General features: G+C 38.6%; 2 protein-coding genes across 15 annotated transcripts in view; both read right to left on the bottom strand.

The window, feature by feature from the left end:
• Positions 1 to 23,643, bottom strand: part of LOC112176908 (alpha-glucan water dikinase 2) — a 94,255-nt gene that overhangs the window by 14,607 nt on the left and 56,005 nt on the right. For 10 of the 14 annotated variants that reach the window (XR_005803220.1, XR_005803222.1, XR_005803223.1 and 7 more), the window contains exons 1-5: positions 1,799 to 2,501; positions 1,582 to 1,667; positions 462 to 630; positions 233 to 258; positions 60 to 151 (exon numbers count right to left, since the gene is read on the bottom strand). Coding sequence is in view for 4 of the 14 variants with exons in the window: in XM_040510713.1 (XP_040366647.1) it covers positions 60 to 151; positions 233 to 258; positions 462 to 630; positions 1,582 to 1,667; positions 1,799 to 1,908 (483 nt within the window). In the remaining 10 variants the exon portion in view is untranslated. Of the gene's footprint in view, positions 1 to 59; positions 152 to 232; positions 259 to 461; positions 631 to 1,581; positions 1,668 to 1,798; positions 2,502 to 8,822; positions 8,882 to 23,643 lie in introns of those variants that run through there. The other 4 variants (XM_040510713.1, XM_040510712.1, XM_040510711.1 and 1 more) reach the window with 4 other exon arrangements.
• Positions 9,347 to 10,832, bottom strand: LOC112176907 (palmitoyl-monogalactosyldiacylglycerol delta-7 desaturase, chloroplastic). The gene is made up of 5 exons (XM_024315042.2): positions 10,506 to 10,832; positions 10,249 to 10,389; positions 9,977 to 10,120; positions 9,761 to 9,867; positions 9,347 to 9,658 (listed from the first exon to the last, which is right to left on the bottom strand). The coding sequence occupies exons 1-5, from the start codon at positions 10,788 to 10,790 to the stop codon at positions 9,412 to 9,414; spliced, it is 924 nt and encodes a 307-aa protein (XP_024170810.1). The 5' UTR covers positions 10,791 to 10,832; the 3' UTR covers positions 9,347 to 9,411.

Genomic DNA, 23,643 nt, shown 5'->3' with positions numbered 1-23,643 from the left:
AGATGTCGATTTGTGAATGAAGCAAATATTGTCATTTGATATATTAAAAGTTTCCTTACGATAGGAGAGTTTAGATTGGCTTTCTGGGTTATGAAGCTCATGGCTCGTCCAGGATATGCACCCACCAAAGTCTCTCCCAAGCCCTTAACTACTGTATTTTATAGAGAAAGAATGATGATCACATTTGATGGGGTGGTGGGGGAGAGATTTCAAACTCAGAGACAAATCATACCTCTCTGTAAATTTCTGCAGTATTCCCTGACATGGGGAATTTTTTGTGTGAATAACAAAGGCATAATCAGCACAGATGATTTCTTGAATTTACAGCCATGCATATGTTCTCATGGTCTAGTTTAGCTTTCTTACGACTAATAAAAGCTCTTTTATTCCACTTTGAAGCCCAAACCAGTTGAATTGGGAAAACAACAGATGTCATAATAGCATCATATGGTGGATCTTACGTCACCAGAGTCTTGTAGTCGTCCACAAATTTCTGCCTGTTAATCTTCCCTCTCTTGAGTATGTACCCAAATGTCACACCAGACTGCTCAATCAACCTCTGGCCACAAACAAAACACAGTTCTCCAAATGACCCAGGATGTGCACACATATCCTCCGTTGCAGATGCTTCTGCACATAATTGCAAGAAAAGTTCAAAAATAGGACAAGAGTAACTATATTCTTTGAGATAGAGAAAAAAAATCATATTTGAAATAATATCCTGTGATCAAAGCAATTAAAATTTGGATGTTTATTACTTATACTATCCTGTGTCCAAAGCAATCAAAACTTGATGGTTATTAGATATGTATATAGCTTTCTCAAGCACACACACACACACACACAAGCAAACACACTCATTTTTGTGGGGGTTGAATTCCACACTAAAACTTGAATACACGGTACATTCACTGTTGGATGGTTTCAAGCCATGTTTTTCCCAAATAATCTGCTTGTCTCTTAGGGAGAAAAAAAAAATTACTAGTGGAAAGGTTTCCCAATTGAAAATACTTTTTTATGTCTTCTTAAACAGGAAAGACGTTTCCTTCAGAAAAGTTTTGCAAGAAAATGAGCATTTCCTTTGTTTTTTCTGGCTTTGTTATGAAATACCATAAAACTTTTTCATCACCATAACTGAAGCATAGTAAAAAATATATGTTCTAAAGTGTAAATTTAAAAATCCGCCAAACAACGTTTTTCATCAAAACAAACAAGGCCAACAGCAAAGCAGTTCATCAAGCAACAAATTTGATTCATATCTGAACATCTTTTATACATCTGTATATATATAGCCCACAATAACTGCACTTAAATTTTTAGCTTTCACCAATTTTTAATAGACATGAAAACAGACCAATAGGTAGATAAACATAACAAAAATGAGAGAATAAGAGCACTGTAGTAAGCCTTTGAACAAAAGCTCCCTGAGTAACCAAGTTGGTTTTCGGTTGTATGTAGCAAACAATTATGCGTCATCTAAGACAGTTCAGAACACTTTGTACAGTATCAAGAAGTCCTCTTCCACTGTTTGGGGTTATAAAAACAAAACCCAACAGAATCCAAAAGATATCAAAATGTTACCTGAGTTTTGTTCTGAAAGTACTTGTAAGGTCGACCCATTAGTTTCCTCTACGCTTTCCAGATTATCTCCCCTACGCCTTTTTATCCTGCAATGCAAGTCACAAATCGTATCTAAATCGCTTCAAATAGAACTTTGACTTATAGTTCTACGAAAACTGTAGTATCTAATAGAAACTCATACTGGATTAAAAACATGAAACAAAGAAAATGTCCACACCTGCTCTCACTTTCAACATCATCAGCTTCTTTATCTTCTTCATCTTCTTCCTCTGGTAATGGCTCGGAAGAACCGGAGTCTAGTTCTCTCTCAAGCAACCCGGAAGTCATCACTGCTAGAAGAGTGTAGTGGAGACTCGGCAAGACTCATCTAAAATGTACATTGGCAATCGAATACACAACAAATGTTCACCTCAAAGTTGACATAATAGAAGATACACACATTTGTGCCTGCAGCAACACCAATATTTCTACTCGTAGAAATCAAGAACAAAGAATGTAGAAGGTAGCAATTCGATAGATTGAACGAGAATGAAAGACGCGTAGAAATCAATTTGGGTGAAAGAAAGCAGTAAAGCGCGAAGGAGATCAAGAAGCACAAGCATTTGTTTTGTGAAAAGGAAGGATGAAATGAAGTAGTGAGTGTACCGTGGTTGCGAAAGACAACAGTGATGGGGGGGGGCTCCTCAAATTTTCAAGCTTTGGAAGAGAAACAGAGAATAGGAAGAAGAGCCTGAAGCCCGGAAGAAACTGAAAGTGGGTTAGAATGGAAAACCAAAAGATGTAGTGTTTCTGTTACAAGAAAACAAAAAAAACAAAAAACAAGAAACCTGTTCAAGTAAACCCTAATTTGTGTTTGACCCAAACTCTAGGTTACTTGACCTAGTGGTAATAGGGTTACATTAGAAGGAGCTAGATTTCTATTCAATGTACGATTACTTTCCTTGTATGATTCGGATACTATGCATTGTAATCCTCTATATAAAGAGACCCCTATTATCAATGAAAGGATATACACAACAATTCTCTCTCAATTACCGTTTCCCTAAAACACGTTATCAGGACGAAACCCTAACCCTGAAACCTTAAAAATCGTAGCTTTCAAAACCCTGCATCGCAACTCAATGCTAACGCTACCTGGTTAGCCTCACTGCCCCTGCAGTGCCCGCGAAGTCTCGCCTGCTCTCACGTTCACGACCCAGCGACACTTTGACCACGCGACCCCGTGACAAATAGACCCCGCGAGCACGCCTTGCATCTGCTGCCCCGCGGCGACCTTGCAGCTGCCCTGCAACAGTCTTCGCGGCATCCCCGCAGTGTCCTCACAACATCGCGGCATCCCCGCAGCGTCCTCGCAACATCAGGCATCCCCGCAGCCTCGCGGCATATCCGCAGCATCCTCGCGGCCTCGCGGCATCCTCACAGCACCTCGACTTCGGGAACCCAAGGCCTCGTGACTTCGCGAACTTGCTACCCCGCGACCTCGAGACCATGACACCGCAATATCGCACGCCAGCGACCCTATCGACCTCCGCAACTCCACACACTTGCGACTCAGCAGTCCCGCTACCCCCGCGACTCCTCATTCCTGCGACTCGCCCTCGACTGCATGACTACTGTGACCCCGCGACCGCCATCTCCCTAGAATGCTCGCCTAGGACTGAAGCTCGTCTGCAATCCTAAGAGGTAGGGGAGACCTAATTAAGCCGAACTGTGGGGGTTCGTGCTCACTCCAAGCTTGGAGCTTGTTGAGATCTCCAAACTTAGAGTTTATAGAGAATTTATGATTGACCACTTATGTCATTGTTTCAATCCAGTCCAATACCTCTTGGAATTGAATTTCTTGGAAGCGATTACGCTAAAAAATTCCAAATTTCTTGGAAGCGGCTATGCTCAGAAATTTTATATGTTTTCGTGGTAGCTTTTTCCGCTCCGAAACTAACCCTTTTTCTTGTTCTCTTTCAGGATGAGTAACCTAAATAAATTGGACTTTGCTCCATTGGGAACAACTGGCTCTAGATATCATAGGTGGGTTCGTGATGTCCGCCAGCATCTCAAGGCTGATGGAATCTTGGATATGATTCTCGAGCCTAGCCAGGACGTGCTAACTATTGACCAAGCTCAAGCTTTGGAAGCAAATAGAGCAGCCTTATAGACAAATAAGGCGAAAGCCACTATCCTAATGACTCGTCATATGGATGATTCGCTCAAGTACGAGTGTATGAATGAAGAAGACCCCAGAAGGCTCTGGGTCTCACTCGAAGAAAGATTTGGCAACGTCCATAACTCCCTGCTTCCTGACCTAGAAGTGAGATGGCATAGCCTCCGCTTCTGTGATTTCAAGTCAGTTCTTGACTACAACTCGGAAGCACTTATTAAATCCTTAATGGAATTCTGTGATAAAGAGATCACAAATGCGATGTTTATTGAGAAGACTCTCTCTAACTTCCCCGTCTCTGCATTGATGGTTGCTAATAACTATCGAATTGATATTACTGCAGGACGGATCACAAGGTTTCATGAGCTCATTGGAGCTATGAATGTCGCTAAAAAGCATGACAACATCCTTGTGAAGAACTATAATTCGAGATCCGTAGAAATATAGCATATTCCAGAATCCAATTATAGTCACGCCCCTACGAGAATGCGCCAAGAGCGAAACCCTAATCTTAGGGATACTTCTAGACGTTCTAGTCCATATAATCGCTCTACTTGGGAAGGTAACCGCCAAAATAGGCAAACACGGAACCGAAGAGGTCAACGTGGAAAGAGAGAGGGAGGCAACGCCTCTGGCCATGTTGGTGGCGCCACCAACACTAAGGGCCATCTGAATGACGCTTTCAAAGCGCCTCAATCAATGGAGTTTGAGCAAAGAGATGTATGTTCTCGATGTGGAGTGTCTGATCATTGGGCACACATTTGTAGAGCTCGTGAAGAAATTATCACCGCCTACAAAGCATATTGTGAAGCAAGAGAAGCTCACTATGTGGAACAAGAAGATCAAGGAGATGATCTAGAGTGAAGGGTTGAAGACTACAAATCTGGCTGGGATCAATAGATCGCCAATTCTGTTTAAGTCTTTATTTTTCCAAGAGATGTAATAGGCAATTGTCATCTACTTTGTCGTAAATGCCATTTTGCATTAGCTAGCATTTGGGTTAGATTGTCCTAATGGTTAAGAGACAATGATGTAACTCCGTTGGCTTATGAATAAAATTTTGAGTTCTTTTCATTATGACTCTATTTTGATTCTGAGCATATGACTTTGTGACTACGATGGCTGGGCCATCAGTATTAATTCAAGGACGTGGAATAGCCCAAGTTCTCTTTGCCAAAATGGCACCTTGATAACTGTCACAGAAAATCTCTACGCTCCTAGGGCAAATCGCACCTATGAATAACCAACGAATTCCATGTGAAAACGCATGTAGAGAACGGAAATGAGTTCCTTTGCAATACCTCTAACGATTGCGAACAAAGGCGCATCTTAGAGAAGTTTATGTGTTTCTCTAGTGGACTCTATGTCACTATTTGAGATATTAAATCCAATGAAGCTATAAGAGAAGATCTTTTGGATTCAGACACATATTGGCTTTATCACGACAGGATAGGTCATCCTAGTCATGATATGATGATCCGTCTACTAAAGACTTCACACGGACATCCTTTCTTTCGAGCAAAACAAAGCATGAATCAAAGGTTGATTCCTGGACTAAGTGAGACTGCTGCCGCTGCCTCCTAAGCTGCCGCCGTCCACCACCAGCCTACGGCTGGCACAGTCCTTATCCATGACGCCATGGATGGCGCCCATCATGGTGATGGCGCCCTAAGTGATGCTACAATCACCAACTTTGCTTCAAATAGCGTTCCAGACGCTCAGGCCCAACCAAAATCCTCATTGGTTGCTTCTAAAGCCTCTCGCTCGTTTTACAAAGCTTGTTCCTTAGGGAAATTAGAACTGAGACCGTCCTATGCAAAGGATATGAAAATACTCATTATGTTCTTACATAGAATCCGTAGGGATTCTGTGGACTAGTTCAATCAACTTGCGGACGTTTAAATATCTCATGAAGTTGGTTGACACGCAAACACGCTGGTCACGTGTTGTGCCATTGTCCACTTGTAATGCTATTTATGCTACACTCCTAGCAAAGATCATATGACAACGGGCTCACTCCTCGGATCATCCTATTCCGTCAATTGGACTTGACGACGCTAGAGAGTATACATCGAAGACTTTCGATGGATATTGCAATGGGATTGATGTTGGACATCATATTCTCATGGACACACCCAAATGGTCTAGCGAAAATGACTACAATGGTAGTCCGGACATTGGTAATGCGCACCAATCTCCTTATATCCTCTTGGGGTGATGCAATATCGCATGTAGCTATGCTAATTCATCTACGACCTATCGCCACTCAATGTATCTCTGCATTACAGCTAGTGACTGGGTACAAGTATTTTGTACTTGCGCACATTTGAGTGAGCCATTTATGTGCCAATTGCGCCGCCACAGTGCTCTATGATGGGTCCTTACAGACGAATGGGCAACTCAGTTGGATTTGAGACTCCAACAATCGTCTGCCACTTCATGCCCTTGCAAGGTGATCTCCTTACAGCTAGATTCGCGGATGTCACTTTGATGAGATAGTCTTCCCGTCGTTAGGGTGAGATAAGAACACGGATGTTCAGCAGGAACGACAGAAATTGTCGTAGTCTGTCCCCACTATGTCTCATCTCGATCCCTACTAAAGTGACGATATCACACATTTGCTGCAAATATGCTTGCAAGGAAGTATGTCCCTACGATAGGATGTAGAGCCACACGAAGGTAGGCATGGCGCCAACGCTAAAGAATGTGGCACTCTGGCATTACAGGCCATGGCCCCAGCTAGGATGCGTGGAAGGCCCGTGCGTTCGAAGGATACTTTGGCACATTTCAATCCTTTGATCATCAAGACTCAAAATCCGTCTCATGAGTATCTTCCAGGTTATGGTTATCGTTGGGGGACGCCTCAACGTCAAATCATATTCCTGAGAATATAGAGCTCTATGAAAATTACACTAGTGTACATGAGATGTGGGATAGAAACTCCATCATAATTGATGATGTAGTTGCGCATTTCATTGTGCATGAGTTCATTGAGTCCGATGATATCAAACCACGCTCCGTTAATGAATGAATGCCAACGTAGAGAAATTTGGCATAAATGGAAAGATGCGATCCAGGTTAAGATGGATTCTCTAACGAAGAGGAAGGTTTTTGAGCCGGTGATGCCAACACCTCCTATCATAAAACCTATTGACTAATGGGTCTTCGTTAGAAAGCGTAGTGAGAAAAAGATATGGAAATCTCGCCTTATGGCGCAAGGCTTCTCACAAAACGCCCTCCAATCGACTACGATGAGACATATTCTCTCGTAATGGATGTCATTGCGCTCCACTACCCTGTCAGTTTGGTAGTTTTCGAATAACTAATCATGCAGCTTACAAATGTGGTCACTACGTATCTCTATGGGGATCTAGATACGGAAGATACATGAAGGTTCATGCAGCTTACAAATGTGGTCACTACGTATACTAGGTTGCTACAAAGATATCTAAACTGAGCATCATTGTTTGTCTGAACAATAAGACCAGAGGTTGCAGTAGAGTTACATGGTGGTGTAACATATCCAATTGTAGATGGAGAGCCATTCATCATGTAAGGTGATTGAGACAGAGTTGTGCCAGTTGACAATTTGCTCAGGCCTGATGTGTTGCTCACAAAGGATGAAGGTATGTAACCAGAGGTATATCCAGATGTAATGTATGGAAAAACTGGTGTATTGCTGCTAGAACTAGCAGAAGGATGCACAAAACTCATAGTAGTACCTCCACCAGATGGATTCACAAAATTGGCTGATGCTTGAGGTGTAGTGTAGTTCATGTGACTCATAGTAGGTACAGTAGCAGCATTACTGTAATTAATAATCAAGCCAGCAGGACCAGTAGATAGTGCACATGATGCTGAAGAAGCACAATTTGCAGACCAAGGAATACTAGTATTAAAAATGGAGCTTCCAGAGTGTATACCAGGACCAGTCATACCAGTGAGACCATTCTGTGCATGCATAGCTGTGAAAGGTGATAGTGGCAGTGCCTTGTGCTCTAACTCAAATTCACTTTCCGCAGAGAGCAACAATGATCTGACTTCTTCAAGATCAACATGAGCTTTGCCTCTAATAATCTGCCTAGTATGGCCATATTCACTAGGCAATCCAGCTAGTATAAGCACCTTAACATCTTGATCAGACATTCTCACACCAAGGACAGCTAGTTGATTCCTTACACTTTTAAATCTCAGCAGGTATTTCTCAATAGAATCACTTCCTTTTTGTATGTTTTGTAGTGTAGATTTTAATTGCATAACATGTGCCTCAGAAACAGTAGCATACCTCTGCTTGAGTGTGAGCCATACCTCCATCGAGGAGCAGCAGCCAATAACAAGTGTAAGTGCCTCAGGAGAAAGAGTATTGGTGATCAATGAGATCAGTAAGCTGTCCTGCTCAAGCCACTTCTCTCGAGCACAGGTGTTAACAGTACGAGTTCCATCCTCAGCCACTAGGAATGGAGGAGGACATGGAAGAGATCCATCCACCAGCTTGAGGAGGCCGTGACCTCTCAAATGATGCTCCATTTGAAACAGCCAGGTAGGATAGTTGCTTTCATCAAGTCTCACAGAGACGACATTGCAAGTTTGTGAGAATGAAGCCATAGATCTGAGATTGAGCTTGAATCGTGAAGAACTTTGAATAGCTTGAAGAGAGAAGATATAGATCTACTAGAAAAAGGTGAAAATCACTGGTAATTGTACAGATTTGCTAAAAAGCACTGGTAATTGTACAGATTTGCAAGTAGATGATGAATTTGCTTCGTAATTTCACAGGTCATAGAGTTTGATTTGGTAATTGAACAATTTGAAACAAAAATCTGAAGAAAATCACTGGTAATTGTACAGATTTGCAAGTAGATGATGAATTTGCTCTGTAATTTCAAAGATCATAGAGTTTGATTTGGTAATTGTACAATTTGAAACCAAAATCAAAGAACTGAGGCTAAGATATTGAAGTAACGCAGCGGAAGAAGAGTGAAAGAGCAATGGTCAGGCCACCATGGCTCTGATACCATGCTAAAATCCATTGCATCATCATATAAGTATGAAGCAAAGCAACAATGGTAAAGTAGTAAACCCTAACCTGAAGAAGACGAAGCTCTGAAAAGAGAGAACTGAGAGAAGCAACTGGTATTTGATATATGAGTAATTGTACAAAAATGATCTCAAAACTACCCAAAAGGACCAGACGCTAGCTTATTTATACTACTCAAGTAAAACAGAATTAACAAACGTAATTAGCAAACTAATTATAACTAATTATTCTGGAAGCTTCAAAGCAGTGAAGGAGATCATGACACTTGGACATCATGTAGCGGTCAGGATCAAATGCACATGCAACAGTCAAGTCATGCATCCCGTGTGAAAGAGCAAGCTGCAACGGTGTTGATGAAGTCATCAATACGTGGACTTGAGCTACCACTAGGTACAGTCTCCTTCTCCTTCTCTTTATGTTCAGTCTCCTTCTCACCATTCATCTTAACATATAGTACTCATCAAAAGGAGATATATTGATTAAACCATATTAAAAATCATATCGATCACAGAGAAACAAAAGCAATCTTGTAATACAATATATATATATATATATATAGAGAGAGAGAGAGAGAGAGCAATGCATGTACTCATATGCTTATATCATACTAAATCTGAGCAACTAGGTTTCCTTTGAATCATTTCACTTTTGTATCTGACCTTCCCTCTTGTTCCATGCTACTGACTTTGTTTGATAAAGCTTTTCGATTCTTCTGAAGCTCAGTCGGGAGCTTAACGTCAGTTGCCAAACCAACAATTTCAAGAAACCTTATCAGATACCAAGTAATATCAATTTGCCACCATTCAAAACCTTGTCGAGCTGAGTACTCAAAAGCATGGTGGTTATTGTGCCAACCTTCTCCATGAGCTAGCAATCCAAATAACCTAAACAACACAATTTATTAAAATTCATTATATAAATCACTGAGAAACATAAACATGAATGATGCACATAGTAAAACTACAATATGTAATACTATTAATTACCAATTGTTTTTGGACAAATCACAAGTATCCCATACTTGGTTTCCCCATATGTGGCAAATCGAATTTATCGAAAAAGTTACATGGAGAAAAAATATTGTTCTCACAGCCTATAAAATTAAAATAAAAACAAAAAGCAAATAAGCAATAGTTAACTATTGGTTAAATAGAAAGGACGATGCATTTAGAAATTAGAAAAGGTAAGAGAAATTCTATTACCAGTGCCCAAACTAAATAGGGCATTCCTCCTATCCGATAGAGTACAACTCCACAAGCAATACAGTGATAAGGGTACGTGTAGTGAAGAAACTTATAGTAGCTTCGTTTTTTCAAATCTCCAACATTGTATAGCCGTCCATCATACTGCACAATTTAAGTTAATGAATATTAAGTACGTTTTAGTTCAACCAAAAAAAAAAAAAACACTCAACTCTTATTTGTACTGGAAACAGTGAGTGAGGAGATCGAACATGCAGGAGACTTATACATACACTTCCAAAACGTTTGCGAAAATCAAAGATCCAACCAATGTGACTAAACCAAAAACCCTTAAGAGGGGTATGAGGGTCGCTCGGGGTGTCTGTAAACTGGTGGTGACTCCTGTGCGAGCTAACCCATTCAAGAGGACTTCCCTATAAAACCGAAAACCAACTCCATAACTTTATAAATTACAGAAAAAGCTTCAGCTTTTCCGATGTGAAATACATAACAATTAAAACAAAAAATGAAATTTAGGGTATGGCTGAACCTGAAGTGAATGAACGGCGCAATAGGCGAAGAAGTATTCGAGCCATTTGGGAATCTTGAAGCTTTTGTGGGCGAGATTTCTATGGAAAGATAGAGTTATTCCCACACCGGTGACATAGTAGAGTACTACCGCCAACCAAAATGCAGACCAAGTGAAGTAAAATGGAGCCAGAAGAGCAAGGAGATGTATAGCAGTAAGGGTGAAAACACTAGCTATGTCGACACCGTTCCATTGCCTCCCCAGAAAATATACCGGCTTCTGCACCACCCAAAGTAGCCTTGCCATCTTCTTCAAGCTAAGCTTATATTAAGCTATTTTGCTTCTCTCTTCTGTAGTTGTGTATGAGTGTGTGCCCATACATATATACAGGCACACGTACATATTATAGCGAATGTAGGTGGAGGCTAATTATGGGAGCTGCTCGTTAGATAGTGATATTAATTGTTCATATTCATCGGAGTATTGGACTGCATGTCTGCATTTACTTTACCATGGTTTGAAGAGGGTTCATTTTTGCCTTAATTAGTCGAACCATGCATCATTTTTTTTGGGCATGATGTCGCTCTTGGGAAGCGACCAATTTAACCCTGAAATGTCATTAGTAGTACGTAATAAATAGGGATCGTTCTATTCCGGGGATTGAGGGTACACCTGTCATTGTCAAACAATTAAACAATTAAAATTAAAACAAAGTATAATATTTACAAAATATAGACATATTTACGAAAAGGGGGGAGTTTTTGGTTTTTGGTTTTAATTTCCGAAAATAAAATCTAAGTTACCTAAATAATTAAAATGCAAAAACATAAAAATACAAATGGAATGCAAGAACAAAGATCAAAGTCGAAACTCATGATTAAAATTAATTCAAGTTCATCATTGTTCATCATAGTCATGCAAGAGGAGTTGATCATGTGAAACGTTCAAAAGCAAACAATTTCCCATATTTTACTTTCAATGCTAATTAACCTAAGTGAAAGCACCTAGATTAATTCTATCAAACATGCAATCAAGCCCTAGAAAGCTAGTCAATCATGTCATGTTTAACGCAATAAACACCTAGAAAGGCTATCAACTCAAATGTGCAACTTAGTATGAAAAAGTCCACCTAATTGCAATCTTCTTTGATTAAATTCGGTTTTTGTACAAAACCTTTACTACTTATCGATTCAAGAACACAAAACCAAAAAGTTGATTCATGTTCTCAAATTCGTAGCAACAATCACATAAGAACCCTAAATGTTTCGAACCATTCAAGATAATCATACAAAAGATTTCTATCATGCAAATTTAATCAAACACTCACACAAAAGCAACCATAAATCGCAATATATGAATCTGAAAATTAACAATTCATCATAAAATTTCAGAAAACAATACTTGTTCATACATATGTGTCAACTAAGGCAAAACCAACGAAAATACAAAGCAAAGGTACAAGGAGAATCGGATTACACCGTGATGAAGATGAGATGAATGAAGTGATGATGTGGTCTCTTGAATTTCGAAAGCAATCTTCAAGGTGGAGGGTGGATGGTGTGCACGGCTTGTCTTCTTCTTCCTTGGCCTTGCTTGCACTTCGTGGTTGCCCTAGAGGATGGAGAGGAGCACGGCTAGTCTAAAGAGTTTTCTGAATTATTTTCTCAAAGTGTAAACGTAAAGAATGGAACTTGGAACTCCTTGACGTTGAAAGAAGAGATGAATATATAGGGGACGGCTTCCTTTGTTCTCCAAGCCTTGTAACCCTAGTAATCTCACGGCACAATGATATAACTCCACATAATTTCCTCCAATGCTTGCTTGCCACATAAGCCCTATGAGGTGGTGCAACCAATCACAAAATTCCATTTAATTCCCTAAATAATTCTTGCCGAAATTCCCTTGATAATATTCTGATTTTTCTCTTTTATTTCGGCCAAAACTCTTTAGGGAATATAGGAATGTATCTAGACTTCTTTTGAGCTTTTCTTGGTCTCCACACATATTTTCTTTCCTTAAAACTCTCTAGATAATATCTTTGCCGAATTCTCTAGGGTTTATCTTTACTTTGCACGGCTCATTCCTTCTTTTCCTCTTGGCTTGGACGGCTAGGAGTCTTCTAGGGTTTATCTTTTGATTTATTTCCATAAAAATAGCCCTAGAAAATCTCCATAGAAAATCTTCTTTATTTTCTGATTTTTTTGGACGCCACCTCCTTGTTTATCTCATGCAATTTCACGGCAAACATATCTTTAGGGCTAGGGTTTGCGTCACAAACCCTAGTGTCATGGGCTTTGATGGGCCATTATCCAATTTGCCGAAAATCCAAAGAGTTCTTGGGCCTCGTTGCTTCATCTTCAAGCCTTCTCATTTTCCAACGCAAAACACATTATTTTTCCATTTCTTTTTCATGGTTGCGTTGGAAACTTGCTAGGGAAGCCTTCCTCCATTTCGTAGGATTTCCTGGTTGGACTAGGAAAGCTTCCTCTCTTCATTTCTGCTCATTTCTGTGGCTCATTGTTCTTCATCTTTGCTCCCCTTGTAGTTCGCAAGCTCCTCTTTCCATTTATGAGTTCATTTCCACTTTCTAGCTCGGAGGTCCTGAAAATAGAAACTAGTAAGAAAAATAGAAACTTTCCTAAAATGAAAAATGGCAACTTTCCTAAACTGAAAATGGAAAACTTTCTAAAAATGGAAAATAGAAACTACCGAAAATGGAAACTTACTAAAAATGATAAATAGAAACTACAAAAATAGAAACTTTCTACAAATAGGAACTTTCCCAATCAAAGAATGGAAACTTTCCTAAACAGAGTTTTATTAAGGAAATAACGCAGAAAATGTAGGGAAATGCAGTTAAAACGCCGCATTAAAATGCTCCTATCAAATTCCCCCACACTTAGCTTTTGCTAGTCCCTTAGCAAAATCACACTAAGACTCAACAGAAATTAAAGACTCTAAACATACAAAGACTCCATAGCCCTTCAACTTTTTGTCTCAGCAATCTCTTACTTTCACAACACCAAGATTAGCACTTCACCAAGAATAAATGTTTAGGCATTCGAGAGTTAATTAAAACACATAAGTTACATATACACAAGTAGGACTTGGTTGTAACAATGGTGATGGGTTCTGTTAAGCATGTTTCAAACAAGTTTGATTCAAATCTCACAAAGTATATCCACTCTTTCTTCTCTCAGAATTCAAGGCAATGCTTAAAAGCTTATACACTCAAGTATATGTGAAAGATAGCAAGTATATCACATAATGTAAGAAACGAAAGCACATGTATAATTTTCTTTAAAGATCTCATGAAGGATACCAACTACTTGCACAGATGGACCCAAGCCATAGGTTCAACTCTTGTAACTCATCTCCACATCAAGGGCTGTCCCATCTTAAGGATCAAGAAGGTCTTTTCAAAGGTTGTAATGGGGCTAGGGCTCAAGGTTTAAAGAAATGAATGGTAAGGATTTATCAAAGTGTCCTAAAAACCTAGCAGAGCATATGTAGATGTAGAGACCTCAAGAAATTCACCAAGGCATTGCAAAAACGTCACTTTCCCTAGAGGTAACATAAAAGGGGCCTAATGTCTTCATGTTGGGCCCAATCTTCATTGTAAACTTCCCGTGAACTCTAGTGAAATGGACAAAGGCCAAATTTTTCTTTAGTGGGCCTTCATTTCAAAGCAGACTCTAAAATCACTAAGTATGGGGGACTAAAATCCATAAATATTTCTTTCTTTTGTTTTCTAGCCGTACACATTTTTTTTCTTTTCACTTTCTTTTCCTCGGCTTTTTCATATATTTTTTTTCTTTTATGGACAAGTCTACCCCCACACTTGAACTTTAACCTCTTCTCAATTTCCATCCTTAGCACCAAACCCATGTAGTATGTCTCAAAAGATAGCTCCACTAAGTTCTTAGAACAAAGGGTAGGGTTGTTACTATACTAAGCTTCATGGTTAAGGATTTTAGGGTGATGAACGAAAAGGCTTAATGTAGGCTCAAAGGGGCTTATCTAGGGGAGTCCCACGACGGGCACAAATGGGGACACAAGTTTATATGGCAATGGTGGTAATTCCTAGGGTGCCTCTATCCCTTCCAGAATCAGGGCCATGTATTGACATACGTCTCAACAAGCACAAGAGTGAATTCTAGCATTCTCTAGTCCATCAAACTTAATCTATGGCAAGCAGTCAATCAAGATGAAAGAATAATGAGATCATCAAAATATCGCCAAGAAATTAAGAATATATTTTTCTTTTATCACTCCAAGAAAAGGGACATGGCTCAAATATCTCACATGGCTTTTATGAATCAAAACTCATCTTAACATGCTCATATTCTGTACCAAAGTTTCGAAATCCATATCCACTACAAGGCACATATTTTTCATATATCTCAATTAACCAAAGAATACCATGTTTAAGTCATCTCAATTTTGTGATCCTCTTTTAGTCATGATTTCAGAGATATAGAATCATCCTAGACAGTTGAAAGGCATCCTAAGACTCAAAACAAAAACAAAAGCAACGAAAATTTTTAAATTTTTGACATTTTTCACTTTTTTTTTTGTATTTTTCAATATATGACTCAAGATAAACGACTAAAAATATAAATCCCTTCCCCCACACTTAAATATTGCATTGTCCTCAATGTAATCAATTAAAATCATGCAATGAAACACTTAAGCATATAAGGATGAAATTTACGAAAATGACTACCAAAATAAAGAAAAATGTGAAGAAATAAAAGGGAGAGATAAAACAAATCTGCGTTGACGACTCCTCCACAGCTACTTCTGAATTGGGTTGCCTCCCAAGCAGCGCTTAATGTTTATAGTCTTTCAGCCTAGACTTGTACCTCCATTTAATCCTCAGGGTTTGGAACGTTTTGGAGGGGTACAACCTCCACTTCATGTTCCACAAATGCCTCATAGTAAGGCTTCAAGCGGTGGCCGTTCACCTTGAACTCGTTGTTTGTATGTTCACTCTTTATCTGCACAGCTCCATGAGGAAACACATGAGTGATAACAAAAGGCCCAATCCAACGAGAACGAAGCTTACCTGGGAAGAGTTTGAGACGAGAATGGAAAAGAAGAACTTTTTGACCCACAACAAAAGTCTTCCTTCGAATCATTTTGTCATGGAATGCCTTAGTCTTGTCCTTGTAAATCTTAGCACTTTCGAAGGCATCATTCCTAATCTCCTCTAACTCTTGCAATTGCAACTTCCTATGAATCCCAGCAGCCACACCATTTTTTTTTTTTTTTTTAACGAAATTAAGTACAAAAATTCACATTCTTTCCTTTCCTTTGTACGAAAATACTTACAAATAATTGTTATTCTTCCTTTTCTTTACAATTATTTTCAACACTTAGGTACGGGAACAAGGAGTCTCGATGTGCAATGGGACTGAAACAGCTACCCTTTTCAAGACTATGTTTAATCCAATATACCTTAGGTGCATCACAACATTTTCTTTTGTTATAAATACCATTGATTTCGAATTAAATTCCAAGCGGTAAATCAAGTGGACGTGCGGCCCAAGTATAATCGTCAAGACACTAAGTCCCTCCTACATCCTTTGGGCAACCTTACTGAAATGGCCAGGTAGGGGAGGACGAACACAAGAGGTAGGATCCATTTTGGCATAGGCTACTCCCTCATTGAGGTTTACGCCCCTTTGTAAGCACTTCTGAATCCAAGAACCAGTCATGAGCGTTGTCCCCTTCCTAGACACCATCCCACATAGGCTATACTTACTTGGATATAAAAGGTCCTAAGTGTGAAGACAGTTCAATGAATGTTAATAAAGGCCGCCCTCAACCTTAAGGGACCTGGACTAGGTACCAATAAGGGGTTTAGGCCAATATTAATAAACACGACTTCACCTATTCCTTCTTTAATTTACAACTTACAATAAAAATTCGTATTCAACAATATAAATAGCAACCTAAGTAAGTAATTAACTAATTAACTAACAAATTATGAACAATTAACAAGTAAGTTTTTTTTTTTTTTTTTTTCTTTTCTTTTCGAACACAACATAAAAACAAAACATATATTCACATATTTAACAAGTGATTTTTCAATCCCCGGCAACGGCGCCAAAAATTGATGTCGCTCTTGGGAAGCGACCAATTTAACCCTGAAATGTCATTAGTAGTACGTAATAAATAGGGATCGTTCTATTCCGGGGATTGAGGGTACACCTGTCATTGTCAAACAATTAAACAATTAAAATTAAAACAAAGTATAATATTTACAAAATATAGACATATTTACGAAAAGGGGGGAGTTTTTGGTTTTTGGTTTTAATTTCCGAAAATAAAATCTAAGTTACCTAAATAATTAAAATGCAAAAACATAAAAATACAAATGGAATGCAAGAACAAAGATCAAAGTCGAAACTCATGATTAAAATTAATTCAAGTTCATCATTGTTCATCATAGTCATGCAAGAGGAGTTGATCATGTGAAACGTTCAAAAGCAAACAATTTCCCATATTTTACTTTCAATGCTAATTAACCTAAGTGAAAGCACCTAGATTAATTCTATCAAACATGCAATCAAGCCCTAGAAAGCTAGTCAATCATGTCATGTTTAACGCAATAAACACCTAGAAAGGCTATCAACTCAAATGTGCAACTTAGTATGAAAAAGTCCACCTAATTGCAATCTTCTTTGATTAAATTCGGTTTTTGTACAAAACCTTTACTACTTATCGATTCAAGAACACAAAACCAAAAAGTTGATTCATGTTCTCAAATTCGTAGCAACAATCACATAAGAACCCTAAATGTTTCGAACCATTCAAGATAATCATACAAAAGATTTCTATCATGCAAATTTAATCAAACACTCACACAAAAGCAACCATAAATCGCAATATATGAATCTGAAAATTAACAATTCATCATAAAATTTCAGAAAACAATACTTGTTCATACATATGTGTCAACTAAGGCAAAACCAACGAAAATACAAAGCAAAGGTACAAGGAGAATCGGATTACACCGTGATGAAGATGAGATGAATGAAGTGATGATGTGGTCTCTTGAATTTCGAAAGCAATCTTCAAGGTGGAGGGTGGATGGTGTGCACGGCTTGTCTTCTTCTTCCTTGGCCTTGCTTGCACTTCGTGGTTGCCCTAGAGGATGGAGAGGAGCACGGCTAGTCTAAAGAGTTTTCTGAATTATTTTCTCAAAGTGTAAACGTAAAGAATGGAACTTGGAACTCCTTGACGTTGAAAGAAGAGATGAATATATAGGGGACGGCTTCCTTTGTTCTCCAAGCCTTGTAACCCTAGTAATCTCACGGCACAATGATATAACTCCACATAATTTCCTCCAATGCTTGCTTGCCACATAAGCCCTATGAGGTGGTGCAACCAATCACAAAATTCCATTTAATTCCCTAAATAATTCTTGCCGAAATTCCCTTGATAATATTCTGATTTTTCTCTTTTATTTCGGCCAAAACTCTTTAGGGAATATAGGAATGTATCTAGACTTCTTTTGAGCTTTTCTTGGTCTCCACACATATTTTCTTTCCTTAAAACTCTCTAGATAATATCTTTGCCGAATTCTCTAGGGTTTATCTTTACTTTGCACGGCTCATTCCTTCTTTTCCTCTTGGCTTGGACGGCTAGGAGTCTTCTAGGGTTTATCTTTTGATTTATTTCCATAAAAATAGCCCTAGAAAATCTCCATAGAAAATCTTCTTTATTTTCTGATTTTTTTGGACGCCACCTCCTTGTTTATCTCATGCAATTTCACGGCAAACATATCTTTAGGGCTAGGGTTTGCGTCACAAACCCTAGTGTCATGGGCTTTGATGGGCCATTATCCAATTTGCCGAAAATCCAAAGAGTTCTTGGGCCTCGTTGCTTCATCTTCAAGCCTTCTCATTTTCCAACGCAAAACACATTATTTTTCCATTTCTTTTTCATGGTTGCGTTGGAAACTTGCTAGGGAAGCCTTCCTCCATTTCGTAGGATTTCCTGGTTGGACTAGGAAAGCTTCCTCTCTTCATTTCTGCTCATTTCTGTGGCTCATTGTTCTTCATCTTTGCTCCCCTTGTAGTTCGCAAGCTCCTCTTTCCATTTATGAGTTCATTTCCACTTTCTAGCTCGGAGGTCCTGAAAATAGAAACTAGTAAGAAAAATAGAAACTTTCCTAAAATGAAAAATGGCAACTTTCCTAAACTGAAAATGGAAAACTTTCTAAAAATGGAAAATAGAAACTACCGAAAATGGAAACTTACTAAAAATGATAAATAGAAACTACAAAAATAGAAACTTTCTACAAATAGGAACTTTCCCAATCAAAGAATGGAAACTTTCCTAAACAGAGTTTTATTAAGGAAATAACGCAGAAAATGTAGGGAAATGCAGTTAAAACGCCGCATTAAAATGCTCCTATCAGGGCATCGACTCAATCTTTCTTTATTTGGTAATTGATACGTACAAAACTATTAAAACGAGTTGAATTTCTGGCAGTGGCCTTCTTTTTCTTCTCGGTTGTGCTTGTGTAGGTGAGGCTAGTATTGGTGTACCGTGTACGTCATTAATTCTTCCAATCTGTACAAGTCCATATCCTTTTCTCTTGGGTTGAATATGTAAACCGTAACGAAGAAAAAGGAAAACTTATTAATTATGTACTTGGAGATTCAATAATTTTGCTGTTACGTTATAAGTATCTAACCTGCAGGTGCCGGGACAAAAACTAAGCATTAATTAACGGCAGCATTTATTGGCCGGTGGCCAAAACCATTGTCAGACTTGGTTATGGTTGGCGGTTGGTCGAGGTACAGATCGATCATTCATAGAGTATCAAGAGTTGCAGCCTATATAGAGAGATCGACTTACATAGTGTAATTATTCTATGGTCACAGATGTCGTGTGGTGATCTGAGTCAATAACATTACTAAATTTAGTGAGGATCGTGCAGCGGGGTGAAAAAAAATTTAACTTGATAGACTAATAAGAAATAAGTACAAATCATTTGGACTAATGACATCAATCCGGACCACTACGTGTACAATGGTCCGAAATCGTATCACAATGTTCCCTACAGAGAGTACTGCAGAAGAAGTAGTTATAATTTTGGGAGAGGATCCTCTCCCGAGCTGCCTGAGCTTTCTTTTAGATCACGACACGTGTCCAACTTACATCTAATGGTCTACAACTCTTCTTTTCCTTCCCTCTATCTTTCTCATAAATTCTCCCTTCTTCTAGAAAATCTCTGGGTTCTGCTCCTGGATTGTTTTAAACGTCCGGTTGAGTGTGTCCCTCACGTAATCCTGCACCGCCGCTGCCTCTCTCCTCCGCCAGCGCCGGGGCTTCCTCGGAATTGTGAAAGGCTGGTTTTTTTTGCTCCACCTTCATTTTCGCCGGCTGCGGTTTTCCCGCACCAGGGTTTTAGCTTGGCTCAGTCCGGGTCTGGTCAGGCTCCGAATAAGGTTTTCTCGAAACGGCGCGGCAAGAAAGGGATTTTGGAGCGCAGGTACAGAGTAGAGAAGGGCCATGCAATATGGGTGGGAGGCAAATTTGAAGGCTCTCCTGTTCCTTTCTCTCACGACCTACACTTCCAGCTTTTGTGCACAATTTTCAGCTGCAACAAGTTCACCGTCGATGCTTCGAAAGGTTTTGGTTTGGGCGATTTCTGGTGTGAGATTCGAAATCCCTCAATTTGTTTGATTACTTTTTGGTTGATTTTATTCTCTTTATCAATGCTTTTCTGGGTCTATCGTTGATGGCTTACAATACAGAGGAATTGGAAGAGTGAGCTTGTTTGGATGAATGATTCATGCTTTTCTGCATTTTGGATTGATCTGCTTCTTTTTCATCACTCGGAACCAATTCATGTTAGTTTGTGAACTTTTTGAATTTAGAGAAGAAAGGAGTGGAGAATACATCTTCTTGATGATGACCATAAGTACTACTAAGGCTCATACTTGCATTTGCTTCTCTAATTTTGAAGCAGCTCAGTTTGAAGAGCTCTTCCAATATGAGTGTTGCGGTTCTGAAGAAATTGAAAGGGTCAGAAGTTGCTGGTGGAGCCAACTAGCCAAGGAAGTATACAGAGAAGGCAACCAAGTTTGTGAGTCCAGAATTCTCAATATCAATGTTTGTTGTACCCAATGAATTATCCATCTGCAACCGATTTCTTATATAGTAACTATAACAATCTGCAATTGACACTTACTAAACTAAAAAAGCACAACCAATACAGCAAACCAATGCAACTACAGATCAATAATCAGACCCAAGAAAAAAAAAAAAACTATAGATACAAAAATTACATTGCTTTGATGCGTTTTTATGGTTTGATATCAATAATGAAGCACTGAATCCCACTTGGTCAATATTAAATACAGAATTCCTAAACTCTAAGACAAAAGAGAACTTTGAAAAGAAAACCAAAAATAAAGGAGTATTGCACTTACCTCTCACAATGGAATGCAGAAGAAAGTGAGATAGAAGACTCAAAGCTAAAGTTTTGAACTTTTGATTAGATCTCCCTGCACATAGCCATTGAATTTAAAGACTGAAGACTTGTGTTTTTTTGTTTCATAGCAGAAGCGGCCCAGAACAAGATGGAGAAAGCGGGCAAACGAAACCAAGAGCGCGGCAACGTAAAACTAAAAAAAAATTGGAGATAGAAAACCTAAATTTATTGTAGGCCATTAGATGTTAAGTTGGACACGTGTCATGATCTGGGAGAAAGCTCAGGCAGCTCAGGTCTTCTAATTTGCTCAGGAGAGGATCCTCTCCCTATAATTTTGGCTCCACAAGCAATGAGCCAATGTGCAATGGGGATACCAATTGTTGGCGTATCAGTCAAACTTATTACATAATTAAGTTCACATTCATATAGTCATTTAATTATTATTGGAATTATTTCAATGGTTTATCAAATACTTATCCATCTTTTGTTTCATTGCAGCAGATAAGGCAAAATGTTTTGGAATTCCGACTTGGTTGGTTTGATATCTTTAAGTATATATGATCTTTGTAGGAACTCAAAATATAAGCAGTTCAAGTTGAGCTTGTATTAATGTATAGTATCCCGAAATAGTATAAGTTTGTACTATGAAGCTTGAGGAGTTAAGGGCTTATGCACTCTATTACAATCACATGCACTTGCAAATTAAAGCAACTAAGCGTGTTCGGTAAAATATGTTGAATCAGAAGTACATTACTCCAAATTAAATGAAAAGGCCAAATAAAAAAAACCAATGTCAAAGTTTTCGATTACGTTTAATGTTAGTGATGTGACTGTACATTTACTCAAATGAAGATAACAACGAAAGTGCGGAAAAACTAGTTGCATAAATATGATGCATCCATGAAACCTTCTATTTAGGTTACTCCAAATTAGGCTTTAGTTTGCATTATTTCACTGCAAGATGAAATAATCTAAACTAAAGCTGATAATATATACGTCCAATAATGGGAGAACCGCGTACTCTACAGTTCACAGAGCGTACTATGCAATATTTTTAATTACAAAAGCTGATAATATATACGTCCAAAGTATTTTCCCATATTCATATCATTAATACTAGACTCCAAACACACCCTATGGGTGTGGATAATTAAGTGGAAAGTTATTCCACAAAATGTGGAGAAAATTGCCCCACATATTTTGTTTTTGATTTTTGTTTTTTTTGTTAATTTTATTTATTTATTTGTGAATTGACCATTTTGTCTTCCTCAAATATTTCAGTTCAAATGTATTTTTTAATATTTGAGGGATATTTTGATAAAACTTTTTTGCTTTCGCTGACACACTATCGAGTCTACATGAATGCCGACGACATACCCTGAACCTCCACCCAAACTGAATGTCGGTTGAGTGGGACCACCTGAATATCATCGATGCCATCATAGTCACCTAACACCACCATCACCGACTTGTAGAACCATGGTTCTGCTTACCAATTGGATCTTTGAATTGATAATGAAACCTTTTATTAGGACATTCCCTTATCGCCACCTTATGAGAAATAGGCCAAATATTGAAAATGGGCAACATGAAACGATTTGGGTCGAGAACCGTTGGTTACTAGTAACCTTGCAACAAGGAACACATCAGTCCCCTCGTCCTTTTCCACCTTGAAGCTTAATCACCCTAGATAGCCAACGTTGCCATTATATGATTTGTGTGCTTGAATGCAACTTACGCGCAATAAGGGCACGGTCATCAAAGAAGTGGGAAATATTTGGACCTGAAATTATCGTACCACAGGGATTGAAAAGCTAACTACAATCCTTGGTTATGCCGATTACTAAGTCACCAACAATTTAACAAACAAAACCTAAAAATAGCACCAAGCTATTTACATGCCCGGCTAGGAACAACCAAGCCTAAAATGGGTCAAGAGAACCACAAATAAATGCGGAAGCTCACAACCAAATGGTATGGACAATGAAAGTGGTTTGTGAAATTTGATTTTTTTAATTACGAAGAAAATAAAATTGACAATTGATAATTAAAATTAAAATTAAAAATAAAGATAATAGAAACTAATCAAGATATAGAAATTAGGTCACTAGGGTATCCTCCTAGCCAAATTTAATGCACAAATATGCTCCGACAATGGTCACTCAATTTATAATGGCATCAAGAGCCGTACCCAAGGCTTTTCAAGGCTCATGGGTCATTAGATTCCTTAAAGGGTATTCCTACTCCGGATCAAGGGTCGTAGAAACTCAATTGGGACAATCTAGAGCCTTGTTAGGGCCTCTAGTTGCACTAAAAGGCGAAGAGTCCTAGAATCAAGGTTCCCAAGCTAGCCAATACGGCAATCGAAATTGGTATTGTAGCTAACCATGTTCTAAACAAGTGTCCTAGCCATAAATTAGAGAAGTGATTAGGTCCCCTAATTTGTTCTAGACATGCTCATCTACACATTCAAGAGTTAATCAAGCTCCTAAGCATGCATCTAAGCCAAATATTATAGAATAGAACATATGCCAAACACGAAATTGAAAACCATTAAACCAAAACATATTTATTACATTAAATCAATGCTAGGGCTCAAACCCTAGCTTCCTAAATAGATTACTCACAACACATCCACAAATCAACAACAATATTCATCAATTAAATAGGTAAAGGTGAAGAAGAGTGAGAAGTAATAAGAAC

The sequence above is a fragment of the Rosa chinensis genome, chromosome 7 (assembly GCF_002994745.2).
Source record: "Rosa chinensis cultivar Old Blush chromosome 7, RchiOBHm-V2, whole genome shotgun sequence".
Taxonomy (NCBI): Eukaryota; Viridiplantae; Streptophyta; class Magnoliopsida; order Rosales; family Rosaceae; genus Rosa; species Rosa chinensis.
The sequence above is the reverse complement of the archived record's forward strand: the minus strand, read 5'-3'. Positions and strand labels throughout refer to the sequence as shown.

Excerpts from the sequence above, each read along its gene's own strand:
- LOC112176907 (XM_024315042.2), bottom strand. The coding sequence starts at position 10,790 with ATGGCAAGGCTACTTTGGGTGGTGCAGAAGCCGGTATATTTTCTGGGG. Across the intron at positions 10,390-10,505 it reads GCGCCGTTCATTCACTTCAG|GGAAGTCCTCTTGAATGGGT; the intron begins GTTCAGCCATAC and ends TCGGTTTTATAG. Across the intron at positions 9,868-9,976 it reads CCTATTTAGTTTGGGCACTG|GCTGTGAGAACAATATTTTT; the intron begins GTAATAGAATTT and ends TTAATTTTATAG.